The sequence below is a fragment of the Lissotriton vulgaris genome, chromosome 1_1 (assembly GCF_964263255.1).
Source record: "Lissotriton vulgaris chromosome 1_1, aLisVul1.2, whole genome shotgun sequence".
Lineage (NCBI taxonomy): Eukaryota > Metazoa > Chordata > Amphibia > Caudata > Salamandridae > Lissotriton > Lissotriton vulgaris.
Genome location: NC_141685.1, coordinates 583,196,662 through 583,219,942, shown reverse-complemented (window position 1 = coordinate 583,219,942; position 23,281 = coordinate 583,196,662). Strand labels below are relative to the sequence as shown.

Sequence of the window (23,281 nt, the reverse complement as noted above, 5' to 3'; positions counted from 1 at the left end):
ATTAATTTTCTATTTGATCCAGCTCTTTATCACAGTTATGTTCTTTTGGGGTCAATTGTTTCATGCATGAACAGGAATATTCTCACCTAGCCACACACATCTATTGATTTTGAAGAGTACGTTGTTTAGTTGTTTGACTTGCATAGTCCTATATGTAGTTGTTTCAATGTGGTTCCACGCGCATTTCCTGTTTCGCTAGGTCAGTTGTTGAATTGTCGTGTGCACGACCTTTACACCTAGCACTGGCCTCCATTGGTCCTATCTTTTCATGACTGAACCTTTGGTTCTGGCCTTACTTGGTTTGATTCCTTGAGCAGTATACTGCAGTTAAGGATTAGTTAAATCCACATACCTTAGCTTTCCAGTTACTACTATTGATCACACAGGCATTTAACTGATTTTACTCTGTGTTGCCAGTGAGCCTTTGAATAATTTATCATAAAGGTATTGAACTGAACAGACAGAGGAATTGTGGCATGATGACTATGTTGATAAGGATACATCCCCCAAACAGTCGCAAATCAAGCTTATCCCATTTGTGAAAAACAGTCATAATTAAGGTCATCAATATAACTTATGCAAGAAGAGATCCGAACCCCTGAATATACAACTTCTCTGACATACCAAGAAGCGAAGGAGGCAAAGGGTAGACTTGTAATAATCTGGGTTTTACCAATGTTTATTTTATATCCAGATACCTTAACAAAACAGCCGGCCGCCTCCTTGATACTAGTGAGTGCTTGAGCCGGAAAAGACAATAGAATGGCAATGTCATCAAGTATGCCATTACCGTAATCCCAAACCCCTTGAGCTAAGGAGACTTTAACTACTGAAAAAATGGTTCCAAATATAGTGTAAATAGCAAGGGAGACAGGGGTAGCCCTGTCTATTGTATTGGTTGAGCAAAATTGTACCTAACAATCCACCCATGCTAGCTATTCGAGTTGCCAATGAGGTTTAAAGAGATTTAACAGAGGTAATGAAATTATCTCCTAACCCCATTTTAGCCATAACATACCACAAGACACCCCAGGATACTGTGTCCAATGCTTGCTCTGCATCCAACAGGTTCATTCCCTTGGGCTCCCAAAGCATTGCTGCCACTTCTAAAGCTGAGATGACCAAATTTATATTGGCAGTTGGATTGTGGGAAGGGATAACTTTGTTTTGCACTATATCTACTAAAGTAGAAATAACTGATGCCAGTCGATTCACAAAGATTCAGATATACATCTTTGAATCTGTCTACATCAGAGAAATCAGGGAGTATGAGCCCCAATTGGAAGGGCATTTTACCTTAAAAAAAACTGAAAAATGCACTCACCCCATGATGCTCGTAGTGAGGACAAAAAGGATGAAGAATTAACCCGCTCTTGAAACGTAGGTACAATATATCCAAGAAAACCTTATAAAACATAGTTGGTATTGAGTCAAATCCAAATGTTTTACCCAACGCTAGCTGAAACAATGTTTTCCTTATCTCAGACAAGGTGATTGGTGCATTCAATATCTTATGTTGAGAGGTTGATAAGCAATGTAGGCTCAAAGCCTACAAATAGTCATTAACTGCCTCTTTTGAAAGGGTACTCTCCTCTTGCTAGAGAGCTGCCTAGAAGTCATGAAATGTGGCTAAAATACCTGCAGAATCAAGCATTGTCTGCCCAGCTTAATTTCAAATGCTAGTAATCAAATTCTTAGTGTCTATCTGAAATTACAAGTGTCCCATAACCTCTCTATTTTCACGTCCATTGAGACTGTTTAGTCCACCCACGCCAATAGGCCCTGTCCGAGATCCTCTTCTGACTGACTTTACCATTAAAGAGGATTTTAATTATAATTCTTCATACACTAAACATAAATTTCCAACATTCTCTCAATCAAGAGCTATCACTTATTAAATGTATTAAGGTAACCCAATGTTATCCTATGCGAGAAATCAGGCAGTATAAGCCCCAATTGGATACCCATGACCACATTCAGAATATTTGTCATATATTAATAGCTCTTCCATTACATATTTTGGACATACTTGATGTTCTTGCTATGCTGGTATACTGCTAGAATAGCCTTGACATTTTGTGGGCATTCCTGTTGACATTCTGACTATCCTTGACATAATGGCCAATCCATGTTATATTGTGGGCATGTTTTATGGCTATTCATGCGATAATATTGGCCCATACATGACATATGTTGGGCATTCTTGATAACTACATCTATCCTTGACAAGTTGGTGCCAAATCTTAACACAGGGTGGGTGTTCTAGATTTGATTGCAGTGATCCAATGCATAATTGTGGCTCTGGTGCAATAAAGGTCATCATAGACATATTCTGGCCATTCTTGTTATAATTCCAACGAAGTATAATGCTTTTTAAAATTCCTGTCATGTTATGAACATCCGTGGTATTTGATTGTGATGATAAAAAGACATAAAAAGCAGACTCAATCAATGTAAGATAGTTGTGAAAATGGCACAGATGCCTGTGGGCCACAAATGTACTTAATAAAATTAAAATTCAGTTACGTCTGAAATTGATGGTGAGAATTTAGTTTATTTGAAATATCTATATATTCAGAAAATAGCAAGCTGATGTTTATTATAAAATTGTTGCATTTTGGCAATATAGTTAAGAGTTAATAGTAGCATGGTTTGCTGCTAAGGTTGCTAATTCATCACTTGCGACAGGAAGCCGCTTGGTCGCCGTGCGCTTTATTAAGTACTTTCAACTTTCAACTTGTGTGGAGAAGGGACTATTTGTATCAATAAAGCTTCCCATATTAGCACTGCTTCATACAGAGGCCTGGGCACATTTGATTTGTGTAAGCTGTCTGAGTCTGTATAATCTAAGCAATGGAGCAGTAGCATTGCTGTATTTACAATATATTACAGAGAGAAACCTCACTAAAAACATAGTTGTGGGAGGAGTAGGGTTTCTGTTGTGACTTTAGTTCCCAAACAGCATTTCTGCTCTTTACACCCAGAGCAGGGTCCACTTCCACTGTAGGCTCCTAGCGCTTCCACTTGAAATACGGTTGTAAACTGTAACCCCTTTTCTTCCTCATGGGCCTTCCTGGAGTGATAAGCACCCCTTCCTAGTATTGTTCCTGCATCTTTCCAGTCAGGGCAGAAAGAAGCTCATCTCTGACTCCCTGATTTATCATCAGTTCAGGGCGAGGAGGGACTGGTCAATCTGACCAGAACACAGAAGGGATAAAAGTCTATAAAGGAGCCTCAATTCATGGAGCAATCTCACCATAGGTTTACAGCGTCACAAATAGAGTTGAGGAGACAAGGGACATAGTCCACACCTAGTCACTAGGCTGTGTACATCCAAAGAGGAGTCAACAGCACACCAAAGGGTAAAAATACAATATGAGCAAAGAAAATTAGACTGCTGTCTATCCAGAGCCAACCAAAAATTGAAAGGAAGGTGAAGAGACCGGGCATCCTTAAATGTTGTGAGCACAGACCAATGACTGGTGTTTCAGTACTGGCAGGCATTAGAACTTCACAATTTGAGTATAAAAGAGTAAGACAACAAATCAAAGGTAGAGCAGATCCAAGAAGAGAGTGTACCACAGTTACATAACCTAGAAGAATGTGAGAGTGAAGATGGCCTGAAGAAAGAGTAGAGCGTAAATTGCTGCATTACAGAGTTTGTGAATATCGATTTTAAACATTTTAAAATTTATGTGCTGATTTTTCTTGGGGGCTTTTAACTAGACTGTTTTAATAAGGGAATTGAGATCAGGCACACTAACACCTTCCTCACGCTTTAATCCTCTTCTCTTTGCCTCGCCTAGCTGCTTTGTTTTCGCGGAAGGCGGCGGCGGGCGCCATCTTGGGTGTGGGCTGGGGCTGTGCTCTAGTCGCGCTGGCCTCCCGCCCTCCCAGACTATTTAGTTGGGAGTTGTTCTGCCGCTCGCTGCCTTCAGAGCTCTCCCTAGTCGGGAGTACTAGGGCTGCGAGCCAACTGCGCTCAGTTTTCAATTTGCTGCATTACAGAGTTTGTGAATATCGATTTTAAACATTTTAAAATTTATGTGCTGATTTTTATTGGGGGCTTTTAACTAGATTGTTTTAATAAGGGAATTGAGATCAGGCACACTAACACCTTCCTCACGCTTTAATCCTCTTCTCTTTGCCTCGCCTAGCCGCTTTGTTTTCGCGGAAGGCGGCGGCGGGCGCCATCTTGGGTGTGGGCTGGGGCTGCTCTCTAGTCGCGCCGGCCTCCCGCCCTCCCAGACTATTTAGTTAGGAGTTGTTCTGCCGCTCGCTGCCTTCAGAGCTCTCCCTAGTCGGGAGTACTAGGGCTGCGAGCCAATTGCGCTCAGTTTTCAATTTGCTGCATTACAGAGTTTGTGAATATTGATTTTAAACGTTTTAAAATTTATGTGCTGATTTTTCTTGGGGGCTTTTAACTAGACTGTTTTAATAAGGGATTTGAGATCAGGCACTTACACCTTCCTCACGCTTTAATCCTCTTCTCTTTGCCTCGCCTAGCCGCTTTGTTTTCGCGGAAGGCGGCGGCGGGCGCCATCTTGGGCGTGGGCTGGGGCTGCGCTCTAGTCGCGCAGGCCTCCCGCCCTCCCAGACTATTTAGTTGGGAGTTGTTCTGCCGCTCGCTGCCTTCAGAGCTCTCCCTAGTCGGGAGTACTAGGGCTGCGAGCCAACTGCGCTCAGTTTTCAATTTGCTGCATTACAGAGTTTGTGAATATCGATTTTAAACATTTTAAAATTTATGTGCTGATTTTTCTTGGGGGCTTTTAACTTGACTGTTTTAATAAGGGAATTGAGATCAGGCGCACTAACACCTTCCTCACGCTTTAATCCTCTTCTCTTTGCCTCGCCTAGCCGCTTTGTTTTCGCGGAAGGCGGCGGCGGGCGCCATCTTGGGTGTGGGCTGGGGCTGCGCTCTAGTCGCGCCGGCCTCCCACCCTCCTCACGCTCTAAAAATTTAGTACCATGTCCCGACGGCGCAGCGTGCTGGCGAAGCGGGCGCGCGCCGAAGCCGCGCCAAAGCCAAGCCCGTCTGCGCCCGTCCGCGGCCGGACACGGCCCAGGACCACAACCCCTGGTCCCCGACTGCATTACTCTCCACAGCATTTAAAAGAGCTGAACCATGGCAATTTACATCAAGACTGCATCCCTGTTCCTTTTACCGCTGCAATGGGCGTTTGTCCCCCCCCGTGTCCGGGGTGTAGCTACCAACTTCCACAATCTCATCCATCAGTTCATGTAGACCCTAACTACACCCCGTTACATGTTTCGGAGAACACTTTCTCTCACAGCTGTCGAGCTGCGCTTATTAATACGCGCTCTCTTCCATCTCATAGTCTCCAGATTAACGAGTTTATTCTCGCCCATGACCTGGATTTACTATTTGGCACCGAAACCTGGGCAGATGCCGGGTCAGGGCCGGATTTCTGCGCTGCAACCCCTGATGGATATAGTGTAGCTAGACACGACAGACCCATAGGAAGAGGTGGTGGACTCGCTATTATTTATAAGGATAAATACCGTACCACCTTGGATCCCATCAATTCCGCCAACTGCGAAGCTCCTACCTTTGCTATCGGCATCAACTCTAAACAAGCCCTGAAAGGAATCTTACTATATCGACCTCCTGCTCCCCGAAACCCCTTTCTCTCCACTCTTTCAGACTTTAACGATTATATTATAAGTTCTGATAAATATATGATACTGGGGGATTTTAACTTTTATTTGGAAGAGAAGGACAACCCTGATACCATTCAACTAATTGCTGATCTCTCAAACTTGGGATTGCATCAATTGGTTAAGGGCATCACACATCAGGCTGGACATACCCTAGATGGCCTGTTCACAAATAATCCTGATATCTCTGTACTGGACATCACCCCTATCACCTGGTCAGACCATAGGGCTATTATATTCGAGTTACATATCCGGACCACAATTCTTCCTCCCCCCCAGACCACGAACTAAGATCGGGACTCGAGCTTGGAAGAATGCGGATATTCCTCAGATGCTAGATTCCTTGACCTCTTCCTGCCCTCAGGGAGGTGATATCCCTCCACTATCAGCCTCTGAATTCCAGGACTGGATTCGGAGTGCCGCGGATCAAGTGGCCCCGGAGAAACTCACGAGACCCAATAGAGCATCTCCGTCGGCCGCTTGGTATACTGAAGATTTTAGACTCCAGCGGCAACACTGCAGGAACTTAGAAAGGCATTGGAGGAAAGCCTACTGCCCCATAGCCAAACAAACTTATAAAGATGCCCTCACGATATATAAAAAGGCGATTATTGCCCGAAAAACTGTCTTTTTTCGGCACAAATAGAGAATGCCACTAATTCTGCAAGAGAGCTGTTCTCTGTTGTCCTGACCCTGTCCACTCCTCCCACGGGACTGGGGGTCGAACCCTCACAGACCTTCTGCAATGATCTCTCCACGTTTTTTACCACAAAGGTGGCAGATATATATTCCTCTTTCGAAGGGGAAACCAGGACTAAACACAGAGTCTGCACTGAGGAAGAAGCAATCTCTAATCATAACCTTGATTGCTTTCCCTGTTTCACGCCCACCACACAAGATAATATTATCAGACTCATTTCAACCACTAAGTCTGGCTCCCCTTTGGACCCCTGTCCTCCTTCCGTGATGGCAAAACTCACAGAAGTGATCTCACGCCCACTCATGGAAATTTGCAATACTGCATTTCAGACAGGTCACTACCCGAGTCCTTGGAAGAAGGCGGTCATTAAACCCCTCCTGAAAAAACCTTCCCTGGACCCTACAGCTGTGGCCAGTTACAGACCCATTGCGTGTCTGCCCTTTCCTGCCAAAATATGCGAATCTCTGATGAACAAACAACTCTCAGAGTTCGTCGAGGTTCACCAACTCCTCGACGAAACGCAGTTTGGATTCAGGAAAGGGCATGGAACAGAGACCGCATTGATAAAGGCCTCAGATGAGATCAGGGCTATCATGGACCAGGGAGGGGCGGCTGTCCTAATCCTTCTGGACTTGTCTGCAGCTTTTGACACGGTCGACCATGCTATTCTGGTCGACCGTGTCACAGCCCTGGGGATAAATGGCTTGGCCAGGGACCTTATTTCATCTTTCCTGGAAAACCGTACCCAAACAGTGAGGCTGGGAGAGTTTTACTCCCCTATCTCTGCACTCTCTTGTGGAGTCCCACAGGGCTCCTCGCTAAGTCCTATGCTATTCAACATCTACGTAGCGGACTTAGCGAGGGTAATAAAGGCCCATGGGGTACGGCTTACATCTTACGCAGATGATACCCAGCTGCTTCTGGCAATCCACAGAGATGGCCCCACTGTGGCAGCCAACTTCCAGATAGCCATGCTCGAGGTCAGTACCTGGATGGCCTCGAACTGTCTGAGGCTTAACTCGGACAAGACCGAGATCATGACCTTCGGCAGGCTCTCTCCCGAATGGTCTCCTATCTGGTGGCCTGCAAAGCTGGGTCCACCACCTGTCCCAGTAGAAAAGGCCAGAAACCTGGGAGTGATCTTTGACAGCAAACTGTCCTTTGACCTCCACACAAACAAGGTTGTTTCTTCAGCTTTCTTCATTTTGAAGAAAATTAAGAAACTATTGCCTTACCTCCCTACCTCAGCTGGGAAGACCCTGGTCTCTACTTTAGTTTTCTCTAAAATAGACTATGGGAACGCTCTCTTTTTAAACACACAGAAGCGTGTCCTAACGAAGTTGCAGTCTATTCAGAATGCGGCTGCAAGGATTCTTCTTAACATTCCTCGTCGCAAACCCACCACTCCTGCTATTCGTCATCTTCACTGGCTGAGAGTCGAGAGCCGCATTAAGTTTAAGGCCCTCTGCATTGCCTATAAGGCAGTACATGGCGTCGGACCTAGGTTTCTCACAGAAGCTTTTCAGCTGTAAACCCCCAAAAGGCAACTAAGATCGGCTAACATCTGTCTCCTCCCTGTACCGCGTACAAGAACTGCCACCTGGGGAGACAGGCGCTTTCTGGTGGCCACTCCAAAACTCTGGAATCTCCTGCCACTGGCTATTAAAACTGCCCGAACCTGATGACCTTTCGCAGGCTCTTAAAAACATGGTTGTTTAACCAGTAAGTTGATGACTGATTTTCAGTGGCTCCACAGCGCCGAGACACCCCAGGGTATTTGTTGCGCTATAAAAATTGCGAAAATAAATAAATAAATAAAAGGGTGAAAACTTACCAGCGCTGTTTACAAGTCAATTCTAGAGAGTCAGGAAGTGTGCTACTGCCCCCATGCACCTCTTCTTCTCACACATTCATGTGACATCATCTAAACTTTTGTCACTGCAAATTGAAGCCAGTAAAATATCAAAGACAGCTACTTCTGTGGAAAGTGAATAAACCTATAACCTTTCATAAACTGCAGTGTTCAGAAAAAGTAGACAGGAACCATGCTTAACAAACACAATCCAATACCATCTTCCTGGGCACTCTAATCCCATCCAACATATGCTTCAGCAACCTAGGCCATACACTGGTCACTAGATGAACTATCCAACACAGCCACTCAACCAACCATCTACTCACATCACCCAAAACTACCACAGAAGAGACATGTCACCTGTGGAGAACACAAAAAACACCCTTTATTTAAGTAACATTACTCCTCCTCCAGGATAGCTTGCACCCACCCATGTGCATAAGACTCACTAGTCACCTTATTGTGTAGGCCCACAGATGCTATGCTACTCACTAACAACCAAAGCAAGACCCACTAATCCCCTCATGAAGCAGGACTACAGATACCGTGCCACCTTCCAACTACCAAAGTAAGTACTAGGATCCTCATCTCCCCACAGCCCCTACAACAAACCGACATTGGCATTAAGCATGCCCCAGATAGCTCAATTAACCTCCAATGGGTCCCATGGCCAAACCACTGGGCACTTTGCAGAAGGCATTCAACCATGCCTGATGCTCAGACATAGTACACAGTCTGGAAGGTTCCCCACCACCTCTTAAGAGAAAAAGCATTTGACATTGTGACTCTATTGTACAGTCATTCTTTCATTATTTCCCACTCACACCAACAGTATTTAAAATGTGGGTCCTGCTTCCAGAAGAAGGATCAGGCCATAGGTGCAACTGCTGCTTTCACTATTCTCAACCAATGTTTTGTGCATATGAGAGCAGCAGCTATGCTCCAACAGCTCAAATAAGTATTTACTCCTGTGACTCACATGAATAAGCGGATGGCTGCCTGCAAATGTCCACTAGTTTCTGGTCCTTGGGTCACATCTGCTTTGAGAGGTGCATTGATATGTATTGGATTAAGGTGCCCATACATGTTAGTGTATTGAATTACATGTCTACTTTAGGGGTTTAAATGTGATTTTATACCCCAGTGATGGTGGATTACATAAGCAATGGAGTACATTGAGTTTGCAATGCTGTCAAGGGATATTCCTATACCCCATCAGCTCGGAAGATTCTTTTACACCAGCCCTGGTTCAAAACAAGACTGGCATAGGGGAATGATGTGCTGCAAATGTCTCACCTCTGACCCCTACCCCAAGGGTACGTTTTGCATCTGGCACATAGGGGAAAGATGTGTATGTACACAATGTATATCTCGCTATATCATTTTTTATTAATCTCCCAGAAGTCTTTTCCTAAGAATCACTTCCTCAAGCCTAATGTAATCAGATTTTACAACACTCTACCTCGTCTATGTACACCAGTAAGTGGAACAAAGCATGGACTAGTCAGTGCCAATTTAGAAGTTGCTTCTACTACCGGTTTGACATGATGTATAATACCAATTTTCAAAATGTTCCAGTTATGAATGTTTGTTGCATAATCTCAACCCCATTAAAATAAATTATAATACTCTTTCAAAGTTGCTACGTTAAAGATAATTAATGAGAATTATAAATGTTGTTTTTCAGGCAGGAGATTGGAAGTACAGTCTTTGCAATCCACAGAGTTCTGATCAGGTTTTAAGTATGACAGTGACTTCTCGGGCAGCCAACCACAATGTTCCTTCTGTGACAGTAAAGGCCCAAATGAATAAAGACTCAAACAAGTACCCAAATCCAATGATTGTGTATGCAGAAGTCAGTCAAGGGTATTTACCTGTACTTGGGACAAATGTTACAGCCATTATTGAACCACAAACTGGATCAGCAATAATCTTGGAACTTCTTGACAATGGAGCAGGTAAATTATTAGTATTGGATCCAAATACTTGATGATCAGCATTGTTTTGTATATATGTTTGTATCAGTGTGGCAAAATAACATAACACCTCAATACAAAAAGGAGAAATGTAAACTATTTGTTCAATGGTTCTCAGATGAGGAAACGTTGAATTACAGTCACTCATAGTTTTTGAGAAAATTTAAATATCTTTGCCTCAGTCTCTAATCTAGAAATCCTATGAAACAGACAGGAGAAAGTACAAAAGATGGATGCTTACGGCTTGATTACGAATTTGGTGGTCCTGGAGCAGGCTGTCACGCCAGCGCCTAGCTACAGGACCACCAAACCCATAGTCAGACAGCTCACCAGATTAGGATTTTTTTCTGGTCTGGTAGAATTTTGCCGTTCCCAGGGTGGTGCCTAAAAAAAAGGCACAGCAATGGGAGCATCAAAGAAAGTTCCTGCACAGCATGGGGTGCATGCCCCCCTGCATGCTCCCTCCCTTTTGTTTGCCCTATGCCACAGTTTTCTTGGCGGGCTCACTGTCATACATGCCGTGGGAGAGAGGAAACTTGCAATATGTTTGGCAGAGCCACAAGAATATTGTGTCCTCAAGACCACTGCAACACCGCCAGGGATCTCTGATCCCTGGCAGTTGTGGCAGTCCCATTGTGGCAGACCGCCCAACCGATAATATTGTGATTGGACTGCAAGTGAGGTGGTGCCCTCACCGCCAACATAGTCATAATTAGGCTCTTAAAGCCAATACCTCACAGTGACACACCCCAAAAATGAACAAAACGTAGTTGTTAATAGTTACATGTGCCACAAATCCTCCCCTCTTTTTTGCTTACAATTACAAATATTTTGTAAAAATGTTAACAAAAAACAATCAATTCAGTAGAGCTTCCTTTAGCTTGACCATCAAACCCTCTGAATATTCCCATATTAGTAGAACACATCAATGTACATGACAAAATGTTGATGGAATGATGAAATGTTGATGGAATACTGTGCCAACCATACCCACCCTACAGCTCCCTTCGCGGCCCCTTTAACGAACATGGGCACAGTCCAGCAATGAAACAGCCCACGCAGTAGCGCCCTTTAACTTTGGTTTTACTTTGCTTGCTACGCTGCTCCTGAATGACATTGGCTATTCAAGACCATAGCCATTGTGACCTTTCATCTATTTCACAAATCTTATTCCTGATACACTAGGTAAAGACATGAGCCATCACCTTCCAGTCTTTTATACTAATAAAACCTCTCCCTTTCCTATGATGAACTTGATTGTATGATGGCTTTAAAGAGAGTAAAGCTTCAACTCCGGCCAAAAAACGATTAAATTAAGATGACTACATTAACATCAGTCCAGAATATCCTCAACTCTTCCCAGTGAAGCATCGACTACAACCTCTGCATCAAATTCTAATCTGGGTACTGAACGGTATTCTGTACTGAGGCAGCATGCTTTCACATGATCAGTCACACCTTACGTATACTCCACACTAGAAATCCTTTATCTCCCCATTCTTAAATTGTCACCTTTTTTCAGGATCAATCACAAATTTACTTAGAATATACTTGGAAAAAGCGAGGGCATTGTTGGCAAGGGGTCAAATTGGGTTAAAGTACAGCAAGTTCTTAAATTGATATCATGTCATTCCGTACCAATCCTGTTTTTCTCTCGATAATACTCGACCCTTCTCCCCCTTCCAGTATCTCTAATTTACCAAATTTCTGCTCTTCTTGGAGTATATTTTGTTCTACCCCCTGACTAATCTTAAATGCAAAGACCAATAGCCAACCTCTCAACACATCCTTTTCCTACAACATGTCACACACTATGGATTTTACATGTACATCAAATAATTATGATCCTGGTTCCTTTCAATCTGTGTCTCTCTGTCTCACTATCCATCCATTTGATACATTGATAAATCACACAAACACAAGACAGTTGTGTGACTTTAAACAGACATCCACCAATATTAGTATATATCCATTTCAAGGAACTATGAAGGACAACAAACTCATTTAGATGCTTTTTGAACTGACAAATGTTTCATACAATTAATCCTTGTAGTGCCACATTTACTCTGAGGTACTCGGTCATCATGATCCCATGGGTCATGGTTTTGATTTGATTCCTTTTTAGTTCTGTCAATTCATCCCAACATTGGCCTGCTTCATTTGTCTTTGTTGGCTGTTTCTGTTAAAAGAATCATAGAGCAGAGGATTCTCTCTACTTCCTCTTCCGAGAAAGTCAGGCCTGTGATTTTGACCATGGTGAAAGTGTAGGGTGGCGTCAAGTGTCTCAAGTGTATGGGGTTAGAGAAACTCCCACAGCTGTGTGCTGTATATAACACAATCAAAAGTAGGGAGAGGTAGAGGTTTCAGTTAGGTCCACCCTCCTTACTCAATTTAGAAACACAAAAACAGGAATACTGGAATAAAGAAATTAACCGTGGGAGAAAAACGGGCTACCACTATTATGAAGTAGAAAAACCTCCCATCTAGAAAGAAAAATGGATTTCTAGAGTCCCCTCACCCACCAGGGTTTCCCCTTGGCGGCATGCTTCATCATAGGGGTCGCCTCAATCCGGTGCAGATTGAGGCATGCTGCGACTTGCCAAATTAACTAGGAGCACTTTTGTGGGGGGAAAATGTGTAGTGCAGTGATGTGGAGTGGGAAAGAAAATGGGTTATAAATAACTAACTAGTGGGCTAATACTTTATTCCTTCTCCTAGTTGGTATGTTTAAACACAGGGGTGAGGGGGGCGTGGCCAAGATGGCGACGGAGTAAGACGTGTCTCTGAGTCCCTCCGGCGATGTGGCCCTAATAGCCTTGTGTAGCACCTCCCTGGGCCGTTGTTCTCCTGTGGGACGACTTACAGAAGTGACACGCTGCAGCGGAACCCCTACTGGCGCTTCCCCGAGCTCTCCCGGTGCCCGGAGTGAGGAAATCGGAACTGCGACCTGTCCGTTGAACGGCCGGCAGAGCTGTCCCTGGGTGCGTGGTGCGGCAGCCGGAGCGTCTATCTTGCTCTGCCGCCTAGTTTCTGCTGCCGGCGCCTGGCGTCACTCCGTGGCTGCTAGTTTCGGATGTGGAGATCCGGCCCTGGGGCTGTGCCGGCCGCGCCTGGGGGACTAACTATACCGGGGGCAGCGGGGGGGGGGGCGGATGCAAACTCTGCTTGAGCCCGAGGTTTCTGGGCCCGCACGGAACTGAGGCGGAGGGGCTGGGCTCTGCTGGGGCCCCCCGCCAGGTACTGCCACTGGAGGCCTGTCGAGTGCTGCGAGTGGAGTGATGGACTGGGCCCCCGCCCCCGGGAACGCTGCTGCCTTGGGCCGCCTCCTGCAGCTGTGCACAGCGTGACTTCCACGGGCGGCCCGGCCCGACTCTGGGCCTAAGCGACCCGCTCCCCGAGGCCTACCTAGGCGGGGCCCTTGCCGCCCAGTCTGAGGGTGGCAGCGCTCCCTCGGACACCTGACGGGGCAACCCCGAGGGTGTGGCATAGCCTGGAGGAGCCTGAAGTGCCGCTCTGTTCCTTTGGGGGCCCCATTGGAGATGTGGCTGGGTCACGGGGCCCGCTGGAAGGAGGGGCAACTGTGAGAGACCAGAGGAGACACGTGAGAGACCCGGCGGCGGTGGGGCCTTGTCGCGGCCCAGCCTTTCGCACTTGCTGAGCCCGGGGTTCACCGGTTTGGCGAGGCTTCCCCCTCCGGCGCCCGGAGCGCGGACTGCTGGTGGTGAGAAGTCAACTGGGGACCCCTGTCATACCCTTGGCATCCCCTGGACCTCGGGATTGGCCTCGTGCCGCCACCTACGGGAGCCACTGCGTTGCCGCCTGGAGCCTGCGGGCGGTGGCCTGCGGCGGCCCCCCCTCTATCGCTCGGCGACAGTGGCTGTCTGGGGGGCCTTGGCGGATGAGAAGTGCCTGGGGCCCCTGGTGCTGCCTTGAGACTGGGAACATATTTACATCAAGGGGTGGTGAGGGACAGAGTCTCTGAATTAAGCAGAAAACTCTCACCCAGTCAAGAGATCAGGGCTAGATCCAACACCGTTTTTTAGCTCACTGCACCATCCCAGTTTCAGAGCCTGGCTGTATGCAAATTAGTCTGTTCCTGTCCCCGTGCATGATGGGAACAGGGCAAACCAAACTACAAAAGCCAATTCTTACACTGGGAAGGAAACAAGCTCCCGGGGACCGGTTTCTGGCATTACAGCCGTCTTCGGCCCGGTTTGCTTGAATCCTGATGGTGCAATGAGCAAGGGACTCACATCTGAGTATACCCTTCCACGCTTAGGGTGGACAAAAATATTTACAACAAGGGGTGGTGAGGGACAGAGTCTCTGAATTAAGCAGAAAACTCTCACCCAGTCAAGAGATCAGGGCTAGATCCAACACCGTTTTTTAGCTCACTGCACCATCCCAGTTTCAGAACCTGGCTGTATGCAAATTAGTCTGTTCCTGTCCCCGTGCATGATGGGAACAGGGCAAACCAAACTACAAAAGCCAATTCTTACACTGGGAAGGAAACAAGCTCCCGTGGACCGATTTCTGGCATTACAGCCGTCTTCGGCCCGGTTTGCTTGAATCCTGATGGTGCAATGAGCAAGGGACTCACATCTGAGTATACCCTTCCACGCTTAGGGTGGACAAAAATATTTACAACAAGGGGTGGTGAAGGACAGAGTCTCTGAATTAAGCAGAAAACTCTCACCCAGTCAAGAGATCAGGGCTAGACCCAACACCGTTTTTTAGCTCACTGCACCATCCCAGTTTCAGAACCTGGCTGTATGCAAATTAGTCTGTTCCTGTCCCCGTGCATGATGGGAACAGGGCAAACCAAACTACAAAAGCCAATTCTTACACTGGGAAGGAAACAAGCTCCCGGGGACCGGTTTCTGCCATTACAGCCGTCTTCGGCCCGGTTTGCTTGAATCCTGATGGTGCAATATGCAAGGGACTCACATCTGAGTATACCCTTCCACGCTTAGAGTGGACAAAAATATTTACAACAAGGGGTGGTGAGGGACAGAGTCTATGAATTAAGCAGAAAACTCTCACCCAGTCAAGAGATCAGGGCTAGATCCAACACCGTTTTTTAGCTCACTGCACCATCCCAGTTTCAGAACCTGGCTGTATGCAAATTAGTCTGTTCCTGTCCCCGTGCATGATGGGAACAGGGCAAACCAAACTACAAAAGCCAATTCTTACACTGGGAAGGAAACAAGCTCCCGGGGACCGGTTTCTGGCATTACAGCCGTCTTCGGCCCGGTTTGCTTGAATCCTGATGGTGCAATGAGCAAGGGACTCACATCTGAGTATACCCTTCCACGCTTAGGGTGGACAAAAATATTTACAACAAGGGGTGGTGAGGGACAGAGTCTCTGAATTAAGCAGAAAACTCTCACCCAGTCAAGAGATCAGGGCTAGATCCAACACCGTTTTTTAGCTCACTGCACCATCCCAGTTTCAGAACCTGGCTGTATGCAAATTAGTCTGTTCCTGTCCCCGTGCATGATGGGAACAGGGCAAACCAAACTACAAAAGCCAATTCTTACACTGGGAAGGAAACAAGCTCCCGGGGACCGGTTTCTGGCATTACAGCCGTCTTCGGCCCGGTTTGCTTGAATCCTGATGGTGCAATGAGCAAGGGACTCACATCTGAGTATACCCTTCCACGCTTCGGGTGGACAAAAATATTTACAACAAGGGGTGGTGAGGGACAGAGTCTCTGAATTAAGCAGAAAACTCTCACCCAGTCAAGAGATCAGGGCTAGATCCAACACCGTTTTTTAGCTCACTGCACCATCCCAGTTTCAGAACCTGGCTGTATGCAAATTAGTCTGTTCCTGTCCCCGTGCATGATGGGAACAGGGCAAACCAAACTACAAAAGCCAATTCTTACACTGGGAAGGAAACAAGCTCCCGGGGACCGGTTTCTGGCATTACAGCCGTCTTCGGCCCGGTTTGCTTGAATCCTGATGGTGCAATGAGCAAGGGACTCACATCTGAGTATACCATTCCACGCTTAGGGTGGACAAAAATATTACAACAATGAGACTGGGAACGACTGCCAAAAAGAATCGTGACTGACACCTGTGGCGATTCGTGGCGACACTAGGCGGTCTGCACGGGCGGCAGGGAACTGGCGGATCTGACACCCTACCTGGCCGGAGTGGTGAGACCGGGAGGCGCGATGTCCTCCAAAGCCCGTAAGGATAAACCAAGCAAGGATGGCCCATCGAGGGGGGGCGCAGCAGGCGGCGTCGCCGAGTGCCAGCTCCTCGCCTAAACAAAAAGACGATGACGCACCAGCCACTAAGGCCTTCATATTGGAACTTTTCTCCGCCATAAAGGAGGACATCTCCGAGCTCCGCTCCCAGCTCGCATCGGATCTCCGTGAGGTGAGGAGGGATGTTGATGGCATTGGGGAGCGAGTGGCCACGTTGGAGGAGCATGACCTAGGAACGGCCGGTGAAGTGCACCAGCTCCAACAAGATGTACTCCGGCTCACGGAGCAGAATCAGGACATCCTGGCCCATGCCGAGGACCTAGAGAATAGGTCCCGCCGGAATAACATCCGCATCCTAGCCGTACCCTGGAACGGTGTAGCTGGAGACCTACGGGTCTATGTAGAGGCCCTCTTCCTGCAGATCTTGGGAGAAGATGACCTCCATGAGGTTCGTATGGATAGGGTCCACAGGGTTGGCCTGCAGAGAGGCGGGGGGGCTCCACCATCTGGTATGCGTCCACGACTTTCAAATGAAGGAACGCATTCTTCGCAAAGCTCGAGGGATTTAATCTGTGCAATTTCAGGACCACCGTCCCCAGCTGTTCCAGGATCTAGCAACCTCGAAGCTCCAGAAGAGACGTGACTTTAAGCCTGTAACGACCTATCTGCGCAAACAGAACGTGGCCTACTCCTGGGGGCATCCTTTTCGCCTTATCTTCAGATGGCAGAATAGGTTGGTTCAAGTCAGATCCCTGAAGGATGCTAAAGACATCCTTGGCCTGAACGATGATGCCCCTGCTCCGAGTGGAGGGAACTCCCCTACGAGACTGAGATGGCGCTCCCCATCCTGGCAAAGAGTGGGCAGGACAGCCTTGTCGGGGAGACCGGACCCATCAGTCAGCCTGCAAGAGAGGGGTGCAGCTGTTGTTTCACGCCTCGCTCTACGCGGGAGAGACTCTTGACTCCGAGAAACAACGAGAATTCCTGGGCACCCTCCGGCTCCCCCAGATCTCCACGGAGTGGAATGAGCTACTTGCGGCCCCTTCCACGAGAGACGAGGTCTTAGGAGCCATCAAGGCTTTGAAACCCCATAAGGCACCTGGGGTGAATGGCTATACGGCCCTTTTCTATCAGACCTTTGCCACAGAGATAGGCGATGTCCTAGTGCACCTTTTTAATGGCATGGCCGAAACCGGGGAAACGTCGGGTTCCATGGCTGAGGCTGTAATTTCGGTTATCCCCAAACCGGGGAAGGACCCATCTAAATGTTCCTCATAGCCCTTCTCAATCTTGATGCTAAGCTATATTCCTCCGTCATTGCGAATAGACTCCAAGACCTGATGCCGGCACTCATCCACCCGGATCAATACGGATTCATTAAGGGGCGCCAGACCCATGATAATACCAGACGGGTGATACACCTTATAGAGAAGGCAAATAGATTCCGGATTCCGGCGGTCCTGGTGGGCCTTGATGCAGAGAAGGCCTTCGACCGAGTAGATTGGGACTTCTTGTTCCGTACCCTGTCGGCCTTTGGCTTCTCGGTGAAACTCCTATCGATAGTCAGTGCAAACTACAGCAGCCCCCGCTCTAGAGTAGCAGTTAATGGCCACCTACCGGCATTTTTCTCGCATACCCGTGACACCAGGCAGGGATGCCCCCTCTCTCCCCTTCTCTTTGCCCTGAGCATTGAACCGTTGGCGTTGGCCATTTGGGAGCACCAGGAGATTCATGGCATTCCTTTCACGGGTGAGCAACACAAGATTACCTTGTTCGCGGATGACGTTCTCCTTTCCCTTGTGGACCCTGCGCAATCCCTACCGTACGTCCAGGATGTTTTGTCGCGATACGAAGAGGTGGCAGGCTTTAGGGTTAACTATGATAAGTCCTATATTCTTAACCTCATGCTTCCCATGGCCGAGGTGGACTACTGCGGGCCTCCAACTCCATCCTGTACCTGGGGGTCCATTTGACCCCCACAATAGGGAAATTGTACTCTGCGAACTTCCCTCCGCTGCTAGCGAGGGTGCAGGGCGACCTCAGCCGCTGGAAACCGATGTACATATCGTGGCTGGGGAGAATCTATGCGCTCAAGATGACCCTCCTCACCAAGTTCTTGTACCTTTTCCAGGCTCTCCATATCCCCTTGGAGCTGGACTTCTTCCGTCGTCTCAAAACGCAAATACTTTGTTTCATTTGGCAGGGGGGACGGGCGCGTTTTTCTTTTACCACTCTGCGACGGCCACGGAGGGAAGGAGGAGTGGGCCTCCCCGATATGCACCTATACTACAAGGCAGCGCAGCTACAGGTTATAGAGGAGTGGTCACAACAAACCTCAGAGAAGCATTGGCTGCATATGGACAGGAGTGTGGCGGGGAGAACTATCTGGGATCTGGTGTGGAAACCCAAGGGGGATAGACCTGAGAACACCTACATTAGTACTCCCATCAGCACGACCTTGAAAGTGTGGGACACGGTCTCGCATGACGAACGATGGACGTCCTTCCCGTCCCCTTTCACGCCTATACATTTCAACCCTGCTTTTCTGTCAGCTCTGTGGAAGGGGCCATTCAATGCGTGGAGGGAGGGGGGCTGCCACGCTCTCACGCACTTGTTTCATGGCCATTCTCCGCTTACCTTTGAAAACTGCATGAGAGACTATGGAGTTCCACTGTCTGAGTGGTTCCACTATGTCCAAATGCTCCATTGGGCTACGTCATCCGTGATCGGGGAGGCGGCCACACGACTACTCACCCCATTCGAGGCATTCCTCTCCCGGACGTCCACTATGAAAGGCGTCATCTCCTTCATTTATAATCTTCTTCTCTCTTCCGCTGTGGCACACAGGCCGCGCAATATGGGGCTTTGGGAGGAACTTCTCGGGCGTGATATTTCGGATATGGAATGGGCGCACCTATGGAATGACATCGCAACACACAATCACTCGGTGGAACTCCGGGAGGCTCACCTTAAAACTCTTATGGATTGGTACTTGTACCCCGCCAAGTTACATAGGATCTTCCCCAACTCTTCAGATAGATGCTGGAGGGGATGCGGCCTTTTGGGCGACTTCCGATACATCTGGTGGGACTGCCTGGTCATCCGCCCATACTGGGAGGAGATCCTCTCGCATATTAAGGAGCTGCTGGGGTACCCGATTGCGGACTCAGTTGGCTCATATTCTGTTGGGTCTTCGGGATCTGGATCTTGAACATCAGACTAGGGCCAACAAAAAGATAATGTGGCTATGTATTGGAGCTGCCAAGCTCACTCTGGCCGCGGCTTGGAAGAAGCCGGAGGCCCCGGCGACCTCCCAGTGGCATGCGAGATTATGGAAACTATTAGGTATGGAACGCATGGCGGATGTCTTCCTGGGTAATTTCAAGAACTTCATGTTCCGCTGGGGGCCCTTGGTCTGATTTCTTTCCAAGGGATTACCATTGGCTGTCTGCCCATCCACGAAACAGGCTCTCCATTTGTTTCAGGTGTGAATGTGATAACCGGATGAATGATTAAGTGCGAATGTTGTCACCACCACTGGGGGGGAGGGGTTGGGTAGGGGGGTGGGGTTTGTTTTAGGTTTTTGTGACAATCTACTAATAAGCTGAGGCAACGAGAGGCCTAACGCATTACGGACTGCTCACCCTTCACGGATTTCTATTTTGGCAAAGTCACGAATCTTGTCTTGATTTCTAGTTCTGTGGGAACTCTATATCTCTGCCTGGGGATATCTCCCGCACTTCCTATGGACTGAGCCCCATGATCTAATTGCAGGTGTCTTTTCATGCTATTGGCCTCTTTACCACCTGATTTATGTATGCCCCCTTTGTGAGATGATGTGCGGAATTGTCGCTTTTTTTTGTTCTTCTCTATAACCTCAATAAAAATACCTTTGAAAAAAAAACACAGGGGTGAATACTGGGGAAAGAAGCATAACCATATTGAGTCAGGTGTCCCTAGTACTGGTTGACATGTTTTGAGCTTCCCCTAAAGCTCTTCTTCAAGACCACACAGGGGCCAGCCATGTGTGTACGACTCCTAAGTAGCCTATAAACAAGGCAACTGAACAAAAAGAAATGAAAAAATGCCACACCTATTGTGTGGGCACTAGTGGTTAAAAACATTTTTTTACACAATGGTAGGTAGTATCTCTAGGAAATAAAACAGAAAACAATTAGAGCAACACTCGCCTATCAGGTAATCTGGTAGGCATTTAATGCAGGCAGCATCATATCCTAATTAAAATGCTCCTCTATGGTGCATATAGTTTATCAATTACCTTGTGTTTCCAACAGTAAGGAAAGTGTTGGGTAGCGTAGGGGTAAAAATTACGATTCCAACTCCAGAGAATGCAACAGTAGGGAAAGTGTTGGATAGCGTAGGGGTAAAAATTACTATTCCAACTCCAGAGAGTGCAACAGTAGGGAAAGTGTTGGATAGCGTAGGGGTAAAAATTACTATCCAACTCCAGAGAGTGCAACAGTAGGGAAAGTGTTGGACTGCGAGGGGTAAAAATTACTATTCCCACTGCAGAGAGTGCAACAGTAGGGAAAGTGTTGTATAGCGTGGAAGTTAAAAATAACATACTCATAAATAAAAAAATATTTTAAAATATTAAAAAAAATATTTATTAAATTAATCTAAACTATTTACAAATACCAATAAATAATTATTAAAAACATCATTACCAATTAATAATTAATATCCAATAAATGTATTATCAATACCCTACTATAAATGTAATACCTACTTAATTACATATCAATTACTTTACACACTATTAACGCACAACAATCGCCAATAATAAAATAATACACTTCACATAATTATCAATTAATCAAGTAATTAAAATTAATTACCAAATAATAAAAAAATAATTACCAATTATTAATTAATTAACAATATTATAATTAGCAAAAACGATTAATGAAAATAAATGATTACTTAATTACATTCAAATGACTTCGCACCCTATCCCTCTATAAACCCATAACCCGCTACAGAATATAATTATCAATTAATAAATTAATTAAAATAAATTACCAATTAATAAAAATTAATTACCAATTAATTAAAATTAATTTATCATTCCTAAAAAATTAATAATTAATTTAGTATAATTAAATTACTTCCCACCCTATTCCCCTATAAACCCACAACCCGCTACGGTACTAAAATACATTTACATAAATTACATTAAAAAAAATCTTATTAAATACGTAATAATATACATAAAAATCATATAAAAATCGATATTAGTAATATCGATATTACTTACATCGATATTAACAAAATCAATATTACTCACCTCCGAAATTCTGTCCCTTCGATATTACAAAAATCGATATTACTTACCTTCTATATTCTGTCCCTTCGATATTAAAACATCGATATTATGGTAGGTCGATAATAAAAAAATCGATATTTTGTCTGCCTACCGTTGTCCCAGGCTGAGGGGGTAGGTCCGAGGATGAGGACCTCAGTCTTGATGGAATTCAGCTTCAGACGTCTGCTCCTCATCCAGTCGGCTATGGCCTTCATTCCCTCGTGGAGGTTGGTTTTGGCGGTGGGTGGGTCCTAGGTGAGGAATAGGATGAGCTGGGTGTCATTGGCGTACGAGATGATGTTGAGGTCATGATGGCGGGCCACTTGTGCGAGGGGGGCCATGTAGACGTTGAACAGTGTCGGGGTGAGGTATGAGCCCTGGGGGACGCCGCAGATTATGTCCGTGGCTTCGGATCGTAAGGGTGGGAGGTGAACGCTCTGGGTTCTTCCAGAGAGGAAGGACGTGGTCCAGTCAAGAGCCTTCTCTTGGATTCCGGCTTCTAGGAGGCGTGTATTTAGAGTGTAATGGAAGACCTTGTCGAAGGCAGCTGACAGGTCCAGGAGGTTGAGGGCTGATGTTTCGCCGTTGTCTAGTTGGCGCCTGATGTAGGTTGTGGCGGTGATGAGGGCAGTCTCAGTGCTGTAGTTTCTTCTGAATCCGGAAGGGGACGGGTCCAAGATTTTGTTGTCTTACAGGTGACGGGCCAATTGCATGTTGACAATTTTCTCGATGACCTTTGCCGAGAACGAGAGCAGGGAGATGGGCCGGAAGTTCTTGAGGTCCTTGGGGTCTGCTTTGGGCTTTTTGAGGAGGGCGTTGATTTCGGCGTGCTTCCAGCTTTCCGGGAATGTTGCTGTTTCAAAGGAGATGTTGATGACCTTCCGTAGTTGGGGTGCGATGGCAGCATCTGCTTTATTGAATACGTGGTGTGGGCATGGGTCAGACAGAGATCCTGAGTGGATAGAGTTCATGACCTTGCATGTCTCGTCGTCGTTGACGTTGTACCAGGAGGCCAGGTGGTTGGCCCTGGTGGTCCGATCCCACCTGCCTGATCTCCTTCACTGTCCCCTCCCTGCATTCCGCCTCCATCGCCATACCACTCTTAAAGGAATGGATGCCAAAATCATGAGTCCCATAACCCAGTCTCCCCTGGACTTTCCCCAAAACCCCAGGCACATGCGATGCTGAAAAGCGAATCCCACCGCATAGCAAAACATTGTTCCATGCCCCTCCCTTTGTCTTGAGAAAATTTCCCACCCTTCCCACGGACAAACCTGTGCGTCCTGATACGCTCTCATGTGCTCCTGTCGGATTGATTGGTTTTTTACTTTGAATCCACCCTTGCAACACTCTCGACAGCATTCATGCATTTTTCCAGCAAATCACCTCCTGCAACTCAGTACTAACCACCTCTGTAACCCAAAATGCCCCAAAAAATCACACCCATACCATGATTATCAAAAAGTGTAACGTCTCCCAATCATTGCTGCACACCCACAGCAGAATCAGCTGCTTGAAAATATCCAGTCTA

At 46.7% G+C, this 23,281-nt stretch overlaps 1 protein-coding gene across 1 annotated transcript in view; it reads left to right on the top strand.

Annotated features, from left to right (window-relative positions):
- LOC147747508 (calcium-activated chloride channel regulator 1-like) overlaps window positions 1-23,281 on the top strand; it is an 820,724-nt gene that overhangs the window by 668,635 nt on the left and 128,808 nt on the right. Inside the window, exon 11 of the mRNA XM_086953977.1 lies at window positions 9,922-10,192. Coding sequence (XP_086810103.1) covers window positions 9,922-10,192 — 271 coding nt within the window. The remainder of the gene's footprint in view (window positions 1-9,921; window positions 10,193-23,281) is intronic.